Here is a 22,886-nt window from a genome sequence, read left to right on the forward strand (position 1 = left end):
GACACGGTCCATTGGCCTTTTCTCCTTGAGGTGATGCAAACGATGGGTTTTGGTGCGCGGTGGATAGAGTGGGTTTGTGGACTCCTGGCCACCTCATCTACGCGAGTTATGGTAAATGGATACCCCGGCAGGCCCATTTACAATGCAAGGGGCATGAGACAAGGTGCGCCTCTCTCGCCGATGCTCTTCATCTTGGCTATGGAGCCGCTGCACAAAATGTTCCAACTGGCGGCCTCCCATGCTCTCCTGACTCCGCTGGCCAGAGTGGGGATGCAACAGTGGCTATCGCTGTTTGCTGATGATGTGATGCTTTTTATCAAACCGAATGAAGCGGATCTACGCACCAATTCCTGGATCCTTCAGTGCTTTGGCGAGGCATCGGGCCTTAGAGTGAACCTCACCAAGAGTACAACATCGCCGATCAGATGCACTATAGCTGATATGGAAAGGGTGGAGCAATTCCTGGGATGCCCGACGGGCACATATCCTTGCAAGTACATTGGCCTCCCATTATCAATAAGAAAGCAAACATCGGGCCAGCTTATGGGTCTTGTGGACTGCCTTGCGCACAAGCTACCAACTTGGAGGGCCGCCTCTATGCCTAAGAGCGGACGCTTATTGCTGATCAAATTGGTCCTTTGTGCCATACCGATTCATGCGATGATGGTGCTTGACATCCCTCAGAAAGTGATCAAGGCCATGGTGAAAATCTGCAGAGGATTCCTTTGGTGTGCACGTGAGGGCGCGAATGGTGGTCAATGTAGAGTGGCCTGGGAGGCCGTGTGTGCACCTAAATGGGCAGGAGGCCTGGGCTTTCCCAACTTCCGGTGGCTGAACATTGCCATTCAATCCAGATGGCTATGGCTCCAGCATACTGATCAATCTAGAACGTGGGCTGAATTCCAGATAACAGTTCCGAAGGAGTCGAGGTAGCTATTCAGGGCCGCGGCAAAAACTATGGTTGGCAACAGCTTGAGGGCTTGCTTCTGGGAAGACCGGTGGCTCGCTGGCTTTACAGCTCAGGATGTGGCCCCGTCCATATACACCATCGTTGCACCTAGCATGCGAGCATCACGGACGGTCCACCAGGCGATTTCAACGGGCGATTGGGCCTTAGACATCAGGCCCGGCCTCACTGGCCAGCAGCTAAACGAATATATGCTCCTATGGGACCGGGTGACCAGGACAGTGCTCATGCCGGATGAGGCCGATCGCATCATTTGGAGCTGGGAGGCGAATGGGCAATACTCAACGAGCTCTGCGTATGATGCCAGGTTCGTGGGACGAGAAGTGGAGCCGACAACACAATTCACATGGCAATCCAAAGCCCCACTACGATGCCGCTTCTTCCTTTGGCTCGCGATGCACAATAGATGTTGGACCTCGGACAGACTTTCTAGGCGCGGGCTGGATCATCAGGACGTGTGCCCCTTCTGTGATCAGCATGAGGAGACCATTGATCATCTTCTGCTGGGCTGCGGCTTCGTCAGAGAGGTTTGGGCTGTCATGTGTGGAGCGCTTAATAGGCCACAATGGACGCCGAGTCAGGACTCGATGCTGCAAGACTGGTGTGTCGTCACTACTACTCAAGGCCAAGGTGCAAAGGAAACGCGTGCCATCTTACTTCTAGTGCTCTGGGAAATTTGGAAGCACCGAAATGCAATTGTCTTCGAGGGAGCCCCCCTCTCCTTCGGGGCACTCACGACCAGAATTGACACCGAAGGACGAGCATGGAAACAAGCTGGCATCCTCAAAGGAAATGTAGAGCCTCTCCTCGGAGGGCTAGTTCGGTGGGCTGAGGGGAGTAGTTAGGCTAGATTAGTGCCCGGCTATGCAGTGGAGTTGGTTCCCATGTATCTTTGTAACATGTAAACGCCAACGTGGAGGGGCTCTCGTCCCCATCCTCTTCCTTTAACATATAGTACGCACACTCGTGCATATTCGAGAAAAAAAAGAGATGACTAGTTAGTGCATTTCATTCGTGTCCGTCTTTCTACATGACTATACCTCAGCGATACGCTTGGCCGTGTTCGTCCATATTTAAGAGGCAGCGATGAAAATATTTTAAAAAATTGAAGCTATAGTAAGGGTTAGTAAATTTTGTATGCTCTAAATTACTCTGCATAGTTATAACATTTTGGCATATTTTTGCTTTTAAAATTGATATCAAGCAAGGGAAATCAAATGACCAGTGACACACCATTTCAAACACATCAAGAGCAACTCCAGCATAGTCGTCATATTCACAACCTTTATAATACATATGGATTGCGGTTCATAATGTTTTGGAGGCTCAGAAGATTGTGCGCCAGAATGCGGTCTTCATATTTTTCCTGTTTTTTTCTACACTGTTAACAACAACTTATATCAAACAAATTAATGATTCAACAAATATTATCACAAACTATAAATCCAAATACAACAAATAACCCAAATTAACAAGCAATTCAGATGCAACAAATAAATTGTTCAAGAAAAAAATAAAAGAAATTTAAACACACACCTCTAGTTTGCTATCAATGATACCCAATGAGATGCTCATGATGGGAACCATGGTCTTCAATCTTTCGGTGGACCCTAAGAAATGCTTGAATGTTGTTTGTGTGCCTATGAGGCTCGACGATTGCGCCAATATTTTCATAGTCGATGAGGCTTGACCATGGTGGAGGCAGAAATGATTTTTACTTGTGGCAAAATTTATGAAGAAGCAAACCATGTATGCATAATGCAATTATGCAAGAGCTCGCTAGAATACTAAGATATATATTACTTTGTATTTAACAAGTACAACCAAAATCCAAAACTAATTATTAGTTTCAATATAGGGGCTCCATGGAATTTTGGAGCTTATTTTAGCCAATGCCAACAAAATTTGAGTCAAAATTTGAAGTACAATTTCTTTTTTGTGGGGGATTTAGAATTCCTATTCCAATTCTAAATTAACTTTAGACGACTTGGCCAGCTGGATTGTGTGTTCGTGTTTTGATTCATCGGTGGGGTGTACTCGCAGGCCCACTTGCGGATGCATAAAGCCCACCAGCAAGTCAACAACCACTCAAGCCCGACACACACAGAATCATACAGATTTGAATTAAGATGTGCATGTATTTGTACTAGTAGGTTTTTTTGACGGAATTTTTTAGGTACGTCAGCCACCAAGGCTTGCCAGATAGCTGGCACCGCCCTTGATCCTCGATGATCATGTTACGTAGGACCACACAAAATGTCATAATACTTTCCAAGATATCTTTGTTCCAGAAACAAGCATGCCCCCAAGATAGTTGAAAACCTTGCTTGCAGGCTTGTAACACTCCAAATGCCCCCTCAATGTTCTTCCTATGAGCTTTCCGCGCCTTGGCAAAATGCTCAAGTTTCATGGTCTCATGATTAGAAATTGTGTTTACAAATGTTGACCAAGATGAATAGATGCGAGATAGTGGCATTGGGCATATCGATAGTCATTCACTGTGAAATTGCAAAGGTGGAGAAGTACCAACAACTAGCTTTGCAAACACATGAGATCTCTACAACCCATTGATATCATTGTGGGATTCAAGCAACCTAAAGTAGCAATGCCAAATCCACAAGTCTTCAGAGGTAACAACTTCGAAAATTATTGTTGGATCATGGCAATGCCCCGTGATTTGGTCATGCCAAGTTTCAAAGCAATTCTTCCACCTCGAGTGCATACAATCAACACTCCCTAGCATTTTAGTGCAACCCTTTGCTTCATGCATCGCTAGAAGCATGACAGTGTCCTCGACATTGGGTGCTTGTGGATACCATTCTCCATAAATTCTCACTACAGTTTCAGCAAACATTTCCGTTCACTTTATGATTGTAGCTTCGGCTATTTGAAGATACCCATCCAATGCATATGCAGGAACGCCATATGCAATCATCCGAAGTGTCGCGGTCACCTTCTGATAAAGAGGACAAATCTAGGAGACCAACGACATTTCTCTGATGCGGGAAGAAAGGTTCATTGGCTTCCATGTCATTGGAAATTTGACGGAATAGCCGTTCTTCATGTGGAAACCTCGCCGGAACACATACAGCGGCAAGGTATGATCCGACATAAAGTATCGTGCATGAGCTTCTCGTGGCCTTCGATTATGTTTCGGTGAATTTTCGCACAACCAACTTTCGATCACGCACGCTTCCTCTTCATTCCAGTTGAAAGTGCATGTAGTCCCCATGCCTTTTCGCTGGTTGCATAGTCATTCACCACCTTCATGAGTTGTGAGTAAGAGAGAGCGGCCGTCGCATGGAGATTGCAGGTCGAATTGTGTATGAACTCGGGCTCTTCGATGTTGTCAGTATCACTGCGGACCTCATGTCTAGAGGCTGCGAGGGCGGCCTTCGTAGCGCGAGGATGGCGTCGCGATTGCCGACAACGCCCGTTTGCCATGGTTTTCATCCAATGATCTCGTCATGCTGCAACATGTCCTTTTCCTTTTGGAACCGCGGGTGAGCATCCATAGTGGCTTGCCGCATGGCCTCCATGGCTCGCATAGTTGGATCTTCCCCTATTAGGGGTGTGCTAAGTAACCGCAGTGCGGCCTTTGTAGCCACGGGTGAAGTGGCCATTGATGTGACGAGCCCCGAAGCCCGGGCGTCGAGGGTCATGAAACCCGTGGGTCCAGTGCCCAAAGTGATGAACCCGAGAGGACCCCAAACTAGAGGGGTTGAAGTAGGAGGGACTGGACCCAAAGTAGGATGGCACCCATAGGAGCGACCCCGCTAGGGTTAATGATTACCGGCATAGCATTGGACGTAGAAGCACGGTTGGTATTGTTGTTGATCCCCTGTTCTACAACTCACATGGGGTTGTCATGAGGACCTGCTCCATGTTGATGGCCTAGGGAGGGTCCTCATCTTAGTTATCAGTTGTTGACGGAGAGCTTGCGGAGCTATCCTTGTCCTCCGAGTCATCCGTCCCAGATGCAATCTTCTCACTCATGATCGACAGTGGGCAATTGGTGCACACCATTGCGATCATATGGGATGTCTGGTTGGGTTGGAGGAGTGTTGCATTGTCGTTCCAACGCCTCAGCTTCACAGAGCACGGCTGTGTCGCTGGTCCTGATCGCTAGAGTTGATGCGAATGCTAGTGGTGCTCCCGGCCAAAGGCTAAAGCTGGGGTTGAAGGCATGCTTCAGAGCCGCATCCAAAGCTCGGAGATGTGATGGGACACGAAGCCTAATGCTACCATAGCGGTCGATGATGAACACGGCATGCCGAAGAAGAGGGTTCAGGCGGCGCGCTAGTGTAGAGCCGCCCTGCCTCATCCGCGATGAAGATGTGAGAGCCAAAGATGAAGCTCTCGCCCGATGCAAACTCAACGGGCATGACTAAAGATTTGATCTGGGTTTGGCCTACGACCGGTGCAACCTTGTGACTGGCATGCCAACTGACGGTACCGAAAGCCGTCAATGGCCTCGGTAGGCTAGAGAGCGCGACCGAAAGTCCAAGGGAAATTGCATATGAGGAATTTACCTAGGTTTGGGCCCTCATGGTAGAGGTAATACTCTACTCCTACCTTGCTTTGAGTAACGGTGGGAAACACCTCGTGTAGGGGGGTACAAGTATGAGGTGATGACCGCTAGTGAGACGATGACCATGATGTTAGATGGCTTTCAAAGTACAACCAATCCTGTATGACGCCCACGTGCGTCATATAGGCGCAACTTCGCTGAAGCGAGAAGCAAGATAGCTCGACCCATTTGACACGCATATTGTGTTCTCGCTTTGTTTTTTCTTTTCTGATTTTTTTATTTTGGTTTTGGTTTGCTGTTTCAATTTCTTATTCGTTTTCATTTTTATTTTTTTCATATTTGTCTTCTACATTGTTTTATTTTTATAGTTTTGCAATATATGGTGAATACTTTTTTCAAATACAAATTGATTTTTTAAGTATATGAACATTTTTTCAAGCACACACTAAAGATTTTTACACATGTGATGAAAATTTTGGTTATATACACTGAGCTTTTATCAATATACGATGAACTTTTGTTAATTACATGATTAACATTTTTTAATATACAATCAATTTTTTGTAGACATTGATATTTTTATATATAAACACAGGTTGAACATTTTATAAAATATATTTTTTATTTACAATGTGTTTTAAATAAGTAGCTACTAGAAAAACAATAGTTGGTTATTTGGGTAAAAAATTGAAGGAAAAGAAACCCGGTCGTGGGGCAGGTTGGGCAGGCCCAATTGTCCTGGCTTGAGCAAAGCCACATCTACTCGATGCACGTGGGCGATGACTTGGAGCTCTCCCGAACTACCAACTGGGCTCACGTTATAAAGGAGGATGACGCCTAGGGTTTACAAGTTTCATAACGGACCTTGAGCCTTGATCCGTAGAGGGGCCCTTGGTTTGCACGCTAAGATGAAGAACCTTCGAGAAGTCGTTCCTTCTATTAGGCGAAGGACCATAACTGTGACTTGGCTCTTTGGACCCTGAGGTTGGCCCATTGGTGGGCCTCCCGGGCGATGGGCCGCCCTCAATATAAAATAAGAATCGATTTTCTACTCACTCCCTCCCCGAAAGGGTGGCGTAAAGTTCGAAGCATTTTTTCTCAAAAAATCCAACTAACGGCCGTTCACCAGAGGACTAACCTAGCGAACGCCCTCCCCGTCGTCACATGAATCTTGGAGCAGAACCTGCAACCTCCTTTCTTCTGAGGTGCAATCTACAACCTCATGTGTGTGCCCGAACACCCATAGCCACTAGGCTTGGAGGGCCTTTGTGAACCATTTGTGTTTAAAATGCCACATGTATTTTTCAATCAAAAAAATCTTGTTTTTTTATTTTCTCACATGGCGGTTTGATTTTTTTATAGCATGACATTTTCTAAGAGGATGGCCCTTTTTATTAATGAGAGATGGCATTTTTTATTTTTAATGACGTGGCTGTTTTATTTCTAAGTGCATGACATTTTTTTAAGAGGATGAAATTTCCATTTTTAATGGCATGGCGGTTTTATTTCTAAGTGCATGGCATTCTTATTAATGAGATATGGAATTTTTTATTTTTAATGGCATGATAGTTTTATTTTTAAGTGCACAACATTTTTCTAAAAATAGCATTTTCTAATATTAAGAGATGACATATTTTTACTATTAAGAGATGGCATTTTTATCGTATGAGATGCATTTTTTGTTTATTAAGATATGCCATTTTTATTTTAAGAGATGGCATTTTTAATATTAAGAGATGATATTATTTATTTATTTTATAAGAGATTGCATTTTAGTGTTAAGAGATGGCATTTTTGTTATTTAAGAGATGACATTTTTTTATCATGTCATTTTAAAAGATGGCACCTTTTGTTTTTGGTCTATAAAAAATGCTCTCTAATTTTTACAGCATGGCATTTTTCATTTTTCAGATCTAATCTTGTTTGGGCCTGGAGGCCTTGTAGCCGAAAGGGGGAAACCAGGTTCACGAGCTCCCCAGCGCAGACTAAAAAAAAGAGAGCTCCCCAGCGAAGGAAAATGTTCGCTGGTGGATCGACGAGCCAGCGAACAAAACGATCGCTGGAGTCTCATCAGAAGTTTTCGATGTTTTTTTTTCTTTTGAATTTCCTGTTCATCCTGAGCTGAAATGAGATCGAGAATAGAAGGGGACTTTCGTGTATATTGGTGCTATTCTAGGAGTGTCTCCTAGAATAAATGCAGAGGCGGTGGAAAGATAAGTCAGGAGAATAAAATTAACTTACTAATTAACCACTGTACATCTCTAAATCAGGAAGAAAGAAAATAAATTACTAATTATGTGAATATAATAAGGCATTCGGCTGGAGGTAGTGTGCTGCCGAGTTTATTGCTGTACCCGCTGTGCTCTTCTCTCTCCACCTATATATTCCCTGCGCGTGCGGTGCAGGGGATCGAGCTTCGCGCGTCAGACTAGACTAGAGAGATTATAGGAGGCCAGATCACTCGTTATCTTATCCATGCATGATCGTGTGCGCGCAGAGGAATAGGTCATGCAGTTACTGGTTGAAGGAGCAAGTCGTACGGCCGGCGTGATGCATAACTAAGAGCCGGGCGGCTAGTTCAATTTATCGAAGGCATTGCGCTTGTGTGCCTTGAGTACGTGAAAGCGAAACAACCGAGAGAGATACAGGTGAGAGAACCAGCTCCTACTACAACTTAATCGATCTAGTGCTCCGGTCAACAATGGCGCTCCGGCGGCGGCTCCACGTGCCCCTCTTCCTCCTCCTCCTGGGCGTCGCTTTTCTTGCGTCGCCCGTCGTCGGCCTCCCTCCCGGCGGCTGCTACGAGACGGCGACGAAGGTGTCCAGGCGGTGCTCGGGGGAGTTCATCAAGGCGCTCTTCTCCGACGACTTGCACGGGGTCAGCCGTAAATGCTGCGATGAGCTGACCTGCGTCCGCGAGCAGTCGTGCTTCAGCGTGCTCCTGTGGTACTGCCCGCCCGAGGCGTGGGCGCACTGTTACGGTGGTAAAGCGGCCGCCGGGGTGCCATTACAAGGGAGCCCCTGAGCGCCGGCCGGCCGCCGTCAATCCCGACGGCGCGATGTCTACGGAGTACGGGCACCAACAATAGGGTGACGTGCACATAAAATAAACCAATTAGGTGACGTGGCGTGCGTGCACCGGAGAACGTTGTGCGCGCGTGCTTCGTTGCGATTCTGTTTCTGCGTGCGTAATGTTTTTAGATCACGCGTGTGTCGTGTTTCCACTTGATATTTGCTTCTGTAATTGGGCATAGCACTAGCCGGTCATTTTAGAGTCGTGCAATTGCATTTCTTTCGTACCACTTTTTGTCTATGAATTTTTGTTTTTAGAAATGAATTCTAAGATTAAACATGTGGACGCGTCTAGCCGGCACCCAGCCGCCCAGTATGATTAGCGAGCGGCTTGTTATTTAAGGAAATTTTTTGTCCCTTCTTCTAATTAGAAAATCTTTCTCGTCTAATCCATTTTCCCGCAATGTATTAAATAGCAACACAGCCATATCTTTCAGCGCATGCACTTTGTTCTCCTATGCATTTATTTGTGGTTTTAGAATTTTAAAAAGGCATAACTTTTAATCCGCACATCAGAATTGCGATCTGTTTTCACAGTTGGAATCTTCGCGATGTGCTCTTTAAAACTAGTTCCCGCATGGGTATGTTTGGACGAACCAGTCTTCCTGCCAACTAAACATCAATATGTGTGTAACTAGACTACATGCCGTGCCAACTGAGTATATGTGTGTGCCAATAGTCTTTTTGTCAACTAAACATCAATATGTGTGCAACTAGACTACATTCCCTTGCCAACTGAGCATATGTGTGTGCCAATAATCCTGCCAACTAAATATCAATGTATGTGCAACTAGACTACATTGCCGCGCCAACTGAGCATATATATGTAACTAGTCCTGTCAACTAAATATCAATGTGTGTGCAACTAGACTACATTGCGGCGTCAATTACGCATATGTGTGTGCAACTAGTGTCCTGCCAACTAAACATCAATATGTGTGCAATTAGACTAAATTACAAGCCAACTGAGCATATGTGTGTGCAACTAGTCCTTCTGACAACTAAACATTAATGTGTGTGCAACTAGACTACATTATAAGCCAACTAAAACATCAATGTGTGCACAATTAGAATAAATTATAAGCCAACTAATTTTTAAAAAAGTTGCACCATGTAGTACTAAAGTTGCACAATGCAGTATTTTAGTTGCACAATATAGCACCAAAGTTGGCATCAAAAAAATTTCGTCGAAACATATCCATGCGGAATCAATTTCAAAGATCTCGTCGCGATGAATCCAACAGTGAAAACATGACTGAATTCTAACGCGTGGTTTAAAAGATACGGCTTTAGAAGAATTTGAAATTCCAAAATAAAAATACGTGGATCTGTTTTCTTTAACTGATGGGACTAGTGTAAACACATTTAATGCCAGCACCAACTGCGCTACGAGACAAAAAAATACACATATGTGTGTGACAGAGCGGCCGCTCGAGATGTCCAAATAACACGCGCGTACTTTTTAGTTTTCAGGTAAACATGTTTATTATACTCCCTCCAATCGCAGGAAGTAATTGTTTTTTACCACAAAGAAGCGAGTTGGTAATAACCTCATAGAAGTAACGAGAGGTCAAACATAAAAATATCTAACTACCATTTGTCTCTCCTCAAGTTTTGTTAGGGTTTGCATCCTGCTCAAGAAGGCAAGATGGCAATGGCTCTCTGGAGATGGAATAAGGTTCTTCATGCCTAACCCCCATCTCGGTGGTGCGTCTAGCATCATCGGAGGGCATGTGGAGGAGTATCTTCGTCAATTCTCGCGGTATTTGGTCGGTGGTTGTCTTTTATGGATCTGCTTGGATCAGGTCTTTGTTCGTCTATATTCGTGTTTATTACTTCTCATGTTTATTGTAGTGTCATGATTGAAAATGAATAGATCAGAAGTTTGCCAAAAAAAGAGGGGTCAAATATACCCAATTTTTATAATTTTTTGAATGAAACCTTGTTAAAGGGATGGGTGCTCAAATAATTTCATAAAGGGCAAAAATACAGAGTGTGTGCATGGTTAGAAAGATTCAGATCCCATGACACCCACAACTCCAACCCTAGCCACCGCCTCGGTCTCCCTCCTCTTCCATGTTCGGCGGCCTCGCCCATCTCCTTTTCTTTTTCTTAGTTTTTTGTTTTCCAGGCGATGTCGACAAGGTGTGGCGACTTTGGTATCTTTTTTCATGTTGTTTTGTGGCACTAGAACATAAAGACACGCGTTGCGGCGCCCGTCTTAATGAAAGAATTATTTAAATATGTAAAAAGTCTAAAAGCCTTTAGTTTTAAGGGGGAAATAAAGAATTGCTATAGTAAATCAGTATGGATAGTGCGGCATATTGGTTCAAGCTCTAGGTATAGGTTGGAAAATCAAAGGGTGACAATTCCATCATAAAAGTTTGTTTACGTATGACATCTGCTAAGATGTTTGAATAGGTGGTGGAGCGTGTCTGATTTTTTTTAAGGAAGCAAGCAATAGAAAAGCATGAGCTAATTCAGTAACTACCATTGAAAAGGCATGACGGTTACTGTATCGCCATCCCTAACACTTAACCACTCATTAGTCCAATAACTTCTGGAGAATTCTAGCAGATATAAAAATGCATATATTCAATTTTTTGTGCACTCAACTTATTAAATAGCTAATGCAGCTAGCAGAATATACCTCAATGTTCCTAGCATAGGCTCCATTATCATCTAAAGTGCAGCTGAAATTATAGAACTGATAATTATTTTCATATGTTGTCCATCAAGTTACACATTGTTAGTTTTACTCAACGCAACTGTATCTTAGACGTCCAACGTTGGTTATAGTGAATCGAGCATCGTTTTAAATCATCTAACTCTAGAAAGGCTCCTGCACCATCACACATACAAGTAACTCGGAAATTTTTTTGCTTAATCAGAAGAAGAATGACCTGATATTGATAAAGCATAGAAAACGAGCGGTGCAGGTTGATAAAAAACTGTTTTCTTTAATCAGAAGAGAAGTCAAAAGCTGGTTGCAGCTTGGGTCATAGTAATAGTTGAAGCTCTACAATTAGATGGATAAAAATGGGATTTGAACATGAACACAATGTACTTACGTGAGCCAAAGATAACTTACTGAGGATCAATATACTGGGAAGAGGGAGGAAACACGCATCCGTAGCTCTTACAATAGACACACTTTGTTTTGAGCAAACTTATATCATTCATTATTCATTGACCAATCTGCAGCTGCATAGTTAACTGATGAGTAATATTTGAAGTACAGAAACAACATGTTTTTGGTACATAGTACATGTAGCTGAAAAATATGTCCGCAGAAACGTCTTCATATCTGATTAACAACAACCAAATCGAAAATAAGATGGCAACATCAGAAACCTGCGGTTGGTTGTGAGCAGAGAAGATTAACAGTGTTAGAGTATTTAGGAGGGATAATTACCTGTGGTTAATGATGAAACTGTCATCGTATTTTTTTCACATCACACCAGACAATTCATCAATCAATTCAAGTGCGAAGGTCAAAGAGCCATTCAACGGAAAAGGAGCAAATGTTATATAGTCCAAGTTGTAGAATTCCTGATTCACTTATCAAGCGTGTATCAGCCAGTAGGGTATCATGTTGCAGGTCGGTTGAGTGAGGGCTCCATCCATAACAGATATAGCTAGCGCACAGGATCTCCCTTCTGCGAACAAAAGGACAAAAGAGCCGGGTCGGCCGTTGATTCGCCGTTGCTATCAGTCGGTCTACTCGTGCCTGCTGCTTACTTTCTCGGAGGCCTCAGTATGCTTGCGGCAACCGGGTAATTGGCCATGGTCAGCAAGCCACCGTAAAATTCTTGAGCTCCGCCACCGCTGGACGCCAAAATAGGGGGTTGGTAGTGCCGCTGGGCGCCCAGAGCATATGCAAGCTCGATGGTTGCAAGCTTGGTGGTTAGCTTGCGCCGTCTCCGTTGTTGTAGCCTCGCGATCATGGATACCGCAGAAAAGAAAAGGATGATGATGCGAGCGGAGGAGAGTATTTGTAGGCAGAAACTGCCATTCGTTAGAGCTAGAAGAAGTGGAAACGCAAGGTCGGCCATCTTCTGCGCCATTAAGCTTGAACCTTGAAGAAACTGATGCGACGCCATCAAGCTTGAACCTTGAAGAAACTGTTGCGGCGCCATCATGGCCTTCCCCACGCCGCCACTCCGCCTCCCAACCTGTCGTCGTCGCTCTGCCTTGCGAGTAGACCGAGCCTGATTCGTCTGGTTAGAAGGAACTGGGCTTAAGATAAAGGCCTGATCTTCTGTCCCCCCTCACGACCATGCGGCCCAGTTCATTAGAAGGCTCCAAAATTGATCAGCGGAGCAGCGGCCCTTTTAAAGTTGGCCCGGCCGGCTCGCACGGGCCTGACGAGGCAAACGAGAGGTCAGGGATGCCGCAGGATGACAGAATGATCTGACGCGTTCGTACCATTGATCGGACGGGTACATGAGTCAAACGCTGAGAGGGGTCGTAGGTCGCTCTCTTATACTGTTTTTAATGGCCCGGTTTCTCCAACTGCCCGAACTGATGATGATGAATTGCAAGCCTATTCTTCATGGGGTGATGCTCTTGCCGATGTGGCTTCAATGATTTATAGATCTCATCTGAAGGAGCAAGTAACAAATACGGCCTTCAAAGCCTGACAAGTAACTAATACAACCTTCAAAGCCTGGTATGGCGAGGGTGTTTCCACGTATCCCTTGCCTTTATTATTGGTTCACTGCAATTTTCAATCTTCGGTGGGCGGCTTTTAATTGAAGGAAGAAGACGAGTTGTATAATTTTTAATGTAATTTTATTTTCTACTAGTCGTTCTACATCCAGTTGTCTATCCATTGTACTGGATTTTGTTTTTCTTCATATTAATCAAATCTAAGATGCCTTTTAGGTGTCTTTATTCAAAAAATAACATACAAAGCGATCTCGTTAATCAGCGAAACTAGGCTGAAAACCACAACGAAAATGATAAAAGAAAGAAAAATGACTACGCCCACATCGGGCTATTAAGAACTCCGCCACCTAGGGATTATGAGCGGGTTCTTCGTTGAAGACCCCTTTAAGGAGACATGACACCAATCGAGTTCGTCACTGCAGGCATCGAATCCCCGTGGAAGATTCAAGCTTTTGCCTAGAGCCACCCATGACGGCCCCACCAAACCTTGGTTGAGGATCCAACCACATCAATCAGTCCCCATGACAACCTCAAAACCAAACGGTCCCAATCTGGCGGAGGAGAATCACTCTTCAACAATGCCTCCAAGAAGGGGAAAGTTACCCCCAAGCGCCATCATCGCATGCATCGACCCTTGCCAAAGGCTAAACTTTAGCCAGAGGCGCAAGCCTCTCCACCTAAGGATCCCCTGGGAGGGGAGCACTGCCATAAATAACCAGTAATACAAGCCTCGCAGTCGCATTGGCGAACCTGAACCACGCGGATCGGGGAACACCACCATTTCAACTTCGACACCATGAAGTTCAGTAAAGGCCAACAACCAGACATCGTCAGCGAGCCACCGCTAGGATGTGTTTGGTTATAGGGACATATTAGGTTGGCCATGGGTATTCCCATCCAAGTGGCTAGCGATAGTCACTTTTTTTTGTTTGGTTTGTGGGTGAGGTCGTTAGCCTGTGTTTTATTTGGTTTGAAGGATAAACCATAGTTAGGGATAGCCATTCGAGTGTTTGTTTTGAGGGATGAGTAATGGATAGGGGTTGTGGTGACCTTTTTGTTCGAGGTGGTGAGATTACCCCTTAATTTGTTATTTGTTAACATGAGGCAATCAATTATGATATGTACAATAATAACCCAAAAATGTAACTAAATTTTGACATCATGCATGCCCAAACAAACTCATTAATAGTACAAGCCAAACTTTAACTTCAATACATATCATAGTTCACCATTTTCACATACATAGTTCAACATTTTCAAGGGAGGGGGGGGGGTGTTGTAGCTCCTACTTCCTTGTCGCATTTTCCCTTTGAGCTGCTGTAGCACAACATTGATTAAAGAATCAGTATTTTGGGGAGATAATTATGGGAAGAAACACACATGTCAGTACAACACGCACACACAAGCACATCATGTGCACACCGCACACCCACACACATTGCTGGCAAGCCTGACAGGCACGCCCGACCGGAGAGAACCGCCTCCTTCCACAGGGCTCTGGCGGCTATTTGCAACACTCACCTCTGCTTGTCGCTGCCATCACCTCTGCTTGGTTGTAGCTCCAATCGGAGAAATGGCGGAGGAAGGATGTGGCACGATAAGTAAGAAGGTAAGAAAGGAGAGATCCATGCAATCACAGATTCACCTCCATCGCCACGCTTCAGTTAGCTTCCACCGCCGCCCGCCGTCACGGGAGAAAGAATAAAGATGGAACTCAGTTTGGGCATAAAACCTAGTATTCAAAAGTCGAACACGAAAAACCTAAACCCAAAAAACCCAAACACATTCTCGAGTAGCAGTTTTGAAACCCCGGATTTTACTCAGAAAATTCAGGTCAACATTCACGCACCTCGACCTACCTGAAGTAATAGGAGCCTAGTAAAAAAATCTTCCCAAAGGTCCAAACATCCCAGCCTAGCCAAAATGCCCCCACGTAATTTTTTTTTTCCAATTTCCTGCTTCCTACCAGGTTCGGTGTTGGGGAACGTAGCAGAAATTCAAAATTTTCCTACGTGTCACCAAGATCTATCTATGGAGAAACCAGCAACGAGGGGAAGGAGAGTGCATCTACATACCCTTGTAGATCGCTAAGCGGAAGCGTTCAAGAGAACGGGGTTGAAGGAGTCGTACTCGTCGTGATCCAAATCACCGGAGATCCTAGTGCCGAACGGACGGCACCTCCGCGTTCAGCACACGTACAGCCCGGCGACGTCTCCCATGCCTTGATCCAGCAAGGAGAGAGGGAGAGGTTGAGGAAGACTCCATCCAGCAGCAGCACAACGGCGTGGTGGTGGTGGAGGAGCATGGTGATCCAGCAGGGCTTCGCCAAGCACCGCGAGATATGAGGAGAAAGAGAGGTAGGGCTGCGCCAACAAGAGAAGAAACTTCGTCTATGGGCCGCTCCTTTGCCTCCACTATATATAGGGGGAGAGGGGGGGCGGCGGCCAGCCCAGATCCCATCTGGTGGGGCGGCCAAGGGGAGGGGGAGAGGGAGGCGCACCAGGCATGGGCCCTAAGGCCCATCTGCCCTTAGGGTTTGCCCCCCTCCTCCCCTTAGGCACCTTGGGCCCTTGTGGGGGGGCACACCAGCCCACCTGGGGCTGGTCCCCTCCCACACTTGGCCCATGCAGCCCTCCGGGGCCGGTGGCCCCACTTGGTGGACCCCCGGGACCCTCCTGGTGGTCCCGGTACGTTACCGATAAAACCCGAAACCTTTCCGGTGACCAAAACAGGACTTCCCATATATAAATCTTTACCTCTGGACCATTCCGGAACTCCTCGTGACGTCCGGGATCTCATCCGGGATTCCGAACAACATTCGTAACCACATACAAACTTCCTTTATAACCCTAGCGTCATCGAACCTTAAGTGTGTAGACCCTACGGGTTCGGGAACCATGCAGACATGACCGAGACGTCCTCCGGTCAATAACCAACAGCGGGATCTGGATACCCATGTTGGTTCCCACATGTTCCACGATGATCTCATCGGATGAACCACGATGTCGAGGATTCGATCAATCCCGTATACAATTCCCTTTGTCTAGCGGTATTGTACTTGCCCGAGATTCGATCGTCGGTATCCTGATACCTTGTTCAATCTCGTTACCGGCAAGTCTCTTTACTCGTTCCGTAACACATCATCCCGTGATCAACTCCTTGATCACATTGTGCACATTATGATGATGTTCTACCGAGTGGGCCCAGAGATACCTCTCCGTCACACAGTGACAAATCCCAGTCTCGATTCGTGCCAACCCAACAGACACTTTCGGAGATACCCGTAGTGCACCTTTATAGCCACCCAGTTATGTTGTGACGTTTGGCACACCCAAAGTATTCCTACGGTATCCGGGAGTTGCACAATCTCATGGTCTAAGGAAATGATACTTGACATTAGAAAAGCTTTAGCATGTGAACTACACGATCTTGTGCTATGCTTAGGATTGGGTCTTGTCCATCACATCATTCTTCTAATGATGTGATCCCGTTATCAATGACATCCAATGTCCATGGTCAGGAAACCGTAACCATCTATTGATCAACGAGCTAGTCAACTAGAGGCTTACTAGGGACATGGTGTTGTCTATGTATCCACACATGTATCTGAGTTTCCTATCAATACAATTCTAGCATGGATAATAAACGATTATCATGAAGAAGGAAATATAATAATAACTAATTTATTATTGCCTCTAGGGCATATTTCCAACAGTCTCCCACTTGCACTAGAGTCAATAATCCACTTCACATCGCTATGTGATTAACACTCAAGGTCACATCCCCATGTGACTAACACCCACGAGTTTACTAGAGTCAATAATCTAGTTCACATTACCATGTGATTAACACTCGATGAGTTCTGGGTTTGATCATGTTATGCTTGTGAGAGATGTTATAGTCAACGGGTCTGAATCTTTCAGATCCGTGTGTGCTTTACAAATCTCTATGTCATCTCCCAGATGCAACTACCACGTTCTATTTGGAGCTATTCCAAATAACTCTTCTACTATACGAATCCAGTTTACTACTCAGAATAATCTGGATTAGTGTCAAAGTTTGCATCGGTGTAACCCTTTACGACGAACTCTTTTACCACCTCCATAATCGAGAAAATTCCTTAGTCCACTAGTTACTAAGGATAACTTGGACCGCTGTCCTATGATCCATTCCTGGATCACTCTTGTACCCCTTGACTGACACATGGCAAGGCACACTTCAGGTGCGGTACACAGCATAGCATACTGTAGAGCCTACGTCTAAAGCATAGGGGACGACCTTCATCCTTTCTCTCTATTCTGCCGCGGTCAGGTTTCGAGTCTTACTCAATGTTCACACCTTATAACACAGCCAAGAACTCCTTTGCCGATCCATTTTGAACTCCTTCAAAATCTTGTCACGGTATGTATTCATTTGAAAGTACTATTAAGTGATCTATCCTTATAGATCTTAATGCTCAATACTCAAGTAGCCTAATCCAGGTTTTCCATTGAAAAACACTTTTCAAATAACTCTGCATGCTTTCCAGAAATTCTACATCATTTCTGATCAACAATATGTTAACAACATATACTCATCGGAAATTCTATAGTGCTCCCACTCACTTCTTGGAAAATACAAGTTTCTCATAAACTTTGTATAAACCCAAAACTTTGATCATCTCATCAAAGCATACATTCCAACTCCGAGATGCTTACTCCAGTCCTTAGAAGGATTGCTGGAGCTTTGCATACTTGTTAGCATCTTTCAGGATTGACAAAACCTTCCGGTTGTATCACATACAACCTTTCCTCAAGAAAATCGTCGAGGAAACAATGGTTTTTGACATCCTATCTGCAAGATTTCATAAATAATGCAATAATCGCTAATATAATTCCAACAGACTCTTAGCATCGCTACGAGTGAGAAAGTCTCATCGTAGTCAACTCCTTGAACTTGTCGGGAAACATCTTAACGACAAGTCGAGCTTTCTTAATGGTGACATTTACCATCATTGTCCGTCTTCCTTTTTAAAATCCGTCTGTACTCAACAGCCTTACGACCATCGAGCCGTTCTGCCAAAGTCTACACTTTGTTTTCATACATGGATCCTCTCTCGGATTTTATGGCCTCGAGCCATTTATCGGAATCCGGGCCCACCATCGCTTCTCCATAGCTCGTAGGTTCATTGCTGTCTAGCAACATGACTTCCAAGACAGGATTACGTACCACTCTGAAGTAGTACGCATCCTTGTCGTCCTACGAGGTTTGGTAGTGACTTGATCTGAAGTTTCATGATCACTATCATAAGCTTCCACTTCAATTGGTGTAGGTGGCACAGGAACAACTCCCTATGCCCTGCCACACACTAGTTGAAGAGACGGTTCAATAACCTCATCAAGTCTCCACCATCCTCCCACTCAATTCTTTCGAGAGAAACTTTTCCTCGAGAAAGGACCCGATTCTAGAAACAATCCCTTATTGCTTTCGAATCTGAGACAGCAGGTATACCCAACTGTTTTGGGTGTCCTATGAAGATGCATTTATCCGCTTTGGGTTCGAGCTTATCAGCCTGAAACTTTTTCACATAAGCGTCGCAGCCCCAAACTTTTAAGAAATGACAGCTTATGTTTCTCTAAACCATAGTTCATACGGTGTCATCTCATCGGAATTACGTGGTGCCCTATTTAAAGTGAATGTGGTTGTCTCTAATGCCTAACCCATAAACTATCGTGGTAATTCGATAAGAGACATCATGGTATGCATCATATCCAATAGGGTGCAGTTATGATGTACGGACACACCATCACACTATGGTGTTCCAGGCTGTATTAGTTTTGAAACAATTTCCACAATGTCTTAATTCTGTGCCAAACTCGTAATTCAGATATTCATCTCTATGAGCATATCATAGATATTTTATCCTCTTGTCACGACAATCTTTCAACTTCTCCCTGAAATTACTTGAACCTTTCAATAATTCAGACTCGTGATTCATCAAGTAAATGTACTCAACATCTACTCAAATCATCTATGAAGTAAGAACATAACGATATCCACTACACGCCTCAGCACTCATTGGACTGCACACATCAAAATGTATTACTTCCAACAAGTTGCTTTCTAGTTCCATTTTACTGAAAACGAGGCTTTCAGTCATCTTGCCCATGTGGTATGATTTGCATGTCTCAAGTGATTCAAAATCAAGTGAGTCCAAACGGTCCATTTGCATGGAGTTTCTTCATGCATATACACCAATAGACATGGTTCGCATGTCTCAATTTTTTTTTCAAAACGAGTGAGCCCAAAGATCCATCAACATGGAGCTTCTTCATGCGTTTTACACCGATATGACTTACGTGGCAGTGCCACAAGTAGGTGGTACTATCATTACTATCTTATATCTTTTGGCATGAACATGTGTATCACTACGATCGAGATTCAAAAAAAACATTCATTTTAGGTGCAAGACCATTGAAGGTATTATTCAAATAAACAGAGTAAGCATTATTCTCCTTATATGAATAACCGTATTGCGATAGACATAATCCAATCATGTCTATGCTCAACGCAAACACCAATCTCGATGGTAGAGGGAGCGTGCGATGTTTGATCAACCTTGGAAATACTTCCAACACATATCGTCATCTCACCTTTTAGCTAGTCTCTGTTTATTCCGTAGCCTTTTGTTTCGAGTTACTAACACTTAGCAACCGAACCGGTATCTAATACCCTGGTGCTACTAGGAGTACTAGTAAAGTACACATTATAATGCATATCCAATATACTTCTGTCGACCTTGCCAGCCTTCTCATCTACCAAGTATCTAGGGCGGTTCTGCTTCAGTGACTGTTCCCCTTATTACAGAAGCACTTAGTCTCGGGCTTGGGTTCAACTTTGGGTTTCTTCACTAGAACAACAGCTGATTTGCCGTTTCATGAAGTATCCCTTCTTGCCCTTGCCCTTCTTGAAACTAGTGGTTTCACCAACCATCAACAATTGATGCTCCTTCTTGATTTCTACTTTTGTGGTGTCAAACATCGCGAATATCTCAAGGATCATCATATATGTTGAAGGAAATATGCCCTAGAGGCAATAATAAAGTTATTATTTATTTCCTTATATCATGATAAATGTTTATTATTCATGCTAGAATTGTATTAACCGGAAACATAATACATGTGTGAATACATAGACAAACAGAGTGTCACTAGTATGCCTCTACTTGACTAGCTCGTTAATCGAAGATGGTTATGTTTCCTAACCATGAACAAAAGAGTTGTTATTTGATTAACGGGATCACATCATTAGAAGAATGATGTGATTGACATGACCCATTCCATTAGCTTAGCACCCGATCGTTTAGTATGTTGCTATTGCTTTCTTCATGACTTATACATGTTCCTATGACTATGAGATTATGCAACTCCCGTTTGCCGGAGGAACACTTTATGTGCTACCAAACGTCACAACGTAACTGGGTGATTATAAAGGAGCTCTACAGGTGTCTCCAAAGGTACATGTTGGGTTGGCGTATTTCGAGATTAGGATTTGTCACTCCGTTTGTCGGAGAGGTATCTTTGGGCCCTCTCGGTAATGCACATCACATAAGCCTTGCAAGCATTGCAACTAATGAGTTAGTTGCGAGATGATGTATTACGAAACGAGTAAAGAGACTTGCCGGTAACGAGATTGAACTAGGTATTGAGATACCGACGATCGAATCTCGGGCAAGTAACATACCGATGACAAAGGGAACAACGTATGTTGTTATGCGGTCTGACCGATAAAGATCTTCGTAGAATATGTAGGAGCCAATATGAGCATCCAGGTTCCGCTATTGGTTATTGACCAGAGACGTGTCTCGGTCATGTCTACATTGTTCTCGAACCCGTAGGGTCCGCACGCTTAAGGTTTCGATGACAGTTATATTATGAGTTTATGAGTTTTGATGTACCGAAGTTAGTTCGGAGTCCCGGATGTGATCACGGACATGACGAGGAGTCTCGAAATGGTCGAGACATAAAGATTGATATATTGGACGGCTATATTCGGACACCGGAAGTGTTCCGGGTGATTTCGGAGAAAACCGGAGAGCCGGAGGGTTACCGGAACCCCCCCCCCCCGGGAGAAGTAATGGGCCATATGGGCCTTAGTGGAGAGAGAGAGGGGCAGCCAAAGGTGGGCCGCGCGCCTCTTCCCCCCTGGTCCGAATTGGACTAGGAGAGGGGGGGCGGCTCCCCCCTTTCCCTCTCCCTCCCCACTTCTTTCCCCCTCCTAGTAGGAGTCCTACTCCTACTAGGAGGAGGACTCCTCCTTGGCGCGCCATAGAGGGCCGGCCGGCCTCCTCCCCTTGATCCTTTATATACGGGGGCAGGGGGCACCCCTTGACACACAAGTTGATCCACGTGATCATATTCTTAGCCGTGTGCGGTGCCCCCTTCCACCATAGTCCTCGATAATATTGTAGCGGTGCTTAGGCGAAGCCCTGCGACGGTAGTACATCAAGATCATCACCACGCCGTCGTGCTGACGGAACTCTTCCCCGACACTTTGCTGGATCGGAGTCCGGGGATCGTCATCGAGCTGAACGTGTGCTAGAACTCGGAGGTGCCGTAGTTTCGGTGCTTGATCGGTCGGGCCGTGGAGACGTACGACTACATCAACCAAGTTAATGCTTCCGTTGTCGATCTACAAGGGTACGTAGATCACACTCTCCCCTCCCGTTGCTATGCATCACCATGATCTTGCGTGTGCGTAGGAATTTTTTTGAAATTACTACGTTCCCCAACATATGTCCCTGATATATTATAGTTCATCACAAAGCTCTAGCAGCTTGGTGGTAATGACTTTGGAGAACCATCACTATTTCATCTGGAAGATCAACTCCCACTCGATTCAAGCGATTGTTGTACTCAGACAATCTGAGCACAAGCTCAACAATTGAGCTTTTCTCCCTTAGTTTGCAGGCTAAGAAAATCGTCGGAGGTCTTATACCTCTTGACGTGGGCACGAGCCTGAAATCCCAATTTCAGCCCTCGAAACATCTCATATGTTTCGCGATGTTTTAAAACGTCTTCGGTGCCTCAACTCTAAACTGTTTAACTGAACTATCACGTAGTTATCAAAATGTGTATGTCAGATGTTCGCAACATCCACAGACGACGTTCGAGGTTCAGCACACTGAGCGGTGCATTAAGGACATAAGCCTTCTACTGTCTGCATAATTGCTACTATCAACTTTCAACTAATTTTTCTCTAGGAACATATCTAAACAGTAGAACTAAAGCGTGAGCTATGACATAATTTGCAAAATCCTTTTGACTATGTTCAGGATAAACAAGTTCATCTTATGAACTCCCACTCAGATAGACATCCTTCTAGTCATCTAAGTGATTACATGATCCGAGTCAACTAAGCCGTGTCCGATCATCATGTGAGACGGACTAGTCATCATCGGTGAACATCTTCATGTTGATCGTATCTACCATACGACTCATGCTCGACCTTTCGGTCTCTTGTGTTCCGAGGCCATGTCTGTACATGCTAGGCTCGTCAAGTTAACCTAAGTGTTTCGCATGTGTTCCGAGGCCATGTCTGTACATGCTAGGCTCGTCAACACCCGTTGTATTCGAACGTAAGGATCTATCACACCCGATCATCACG

The 22,886-nt window shown here is 44.7% G+C and overlaps 1 protein-coding gene across 1 annotated transcript; it reads left to right on the forward strand.

Annotated features, from left to right (window-relative positions):
• The first annotated feature begins 8,198 nt into the window (after window positions 1–8,198).
• Window positions 8,199–8,700, forward strand: LOC147985937 (ECA1 gametogenesis family protein). The gene has a single exon (XM_087539962.1). The coding sequence runs from the start codon at window positions 8,200–8,202 to the stop codon at window positions 8,521–8,523; it is 324 nt and encodes a 107-aa protein (XP_087396088.1). The 5' UTR covers window position 8,199; the 3' UTR covers window positions 8,524–8,700.
• Window positions 8,701–22,886: the final 14,186 nt, after the last annotated feature.

Source organism: Triticum urartu, chromosome 2A (assembly GCF_056163025.1).
Source record: "Triticum urartu cultivar PI428250 chromosome 2A, HENAU_Tu73, whole genome shotgun sequence".
NCBI classification, from domain to species: Eukaryota; Viridiplantae; Streptophyta; class Magnoliopsida; order Poales; family Poaceae; genus Triticum; species Triticum urartu.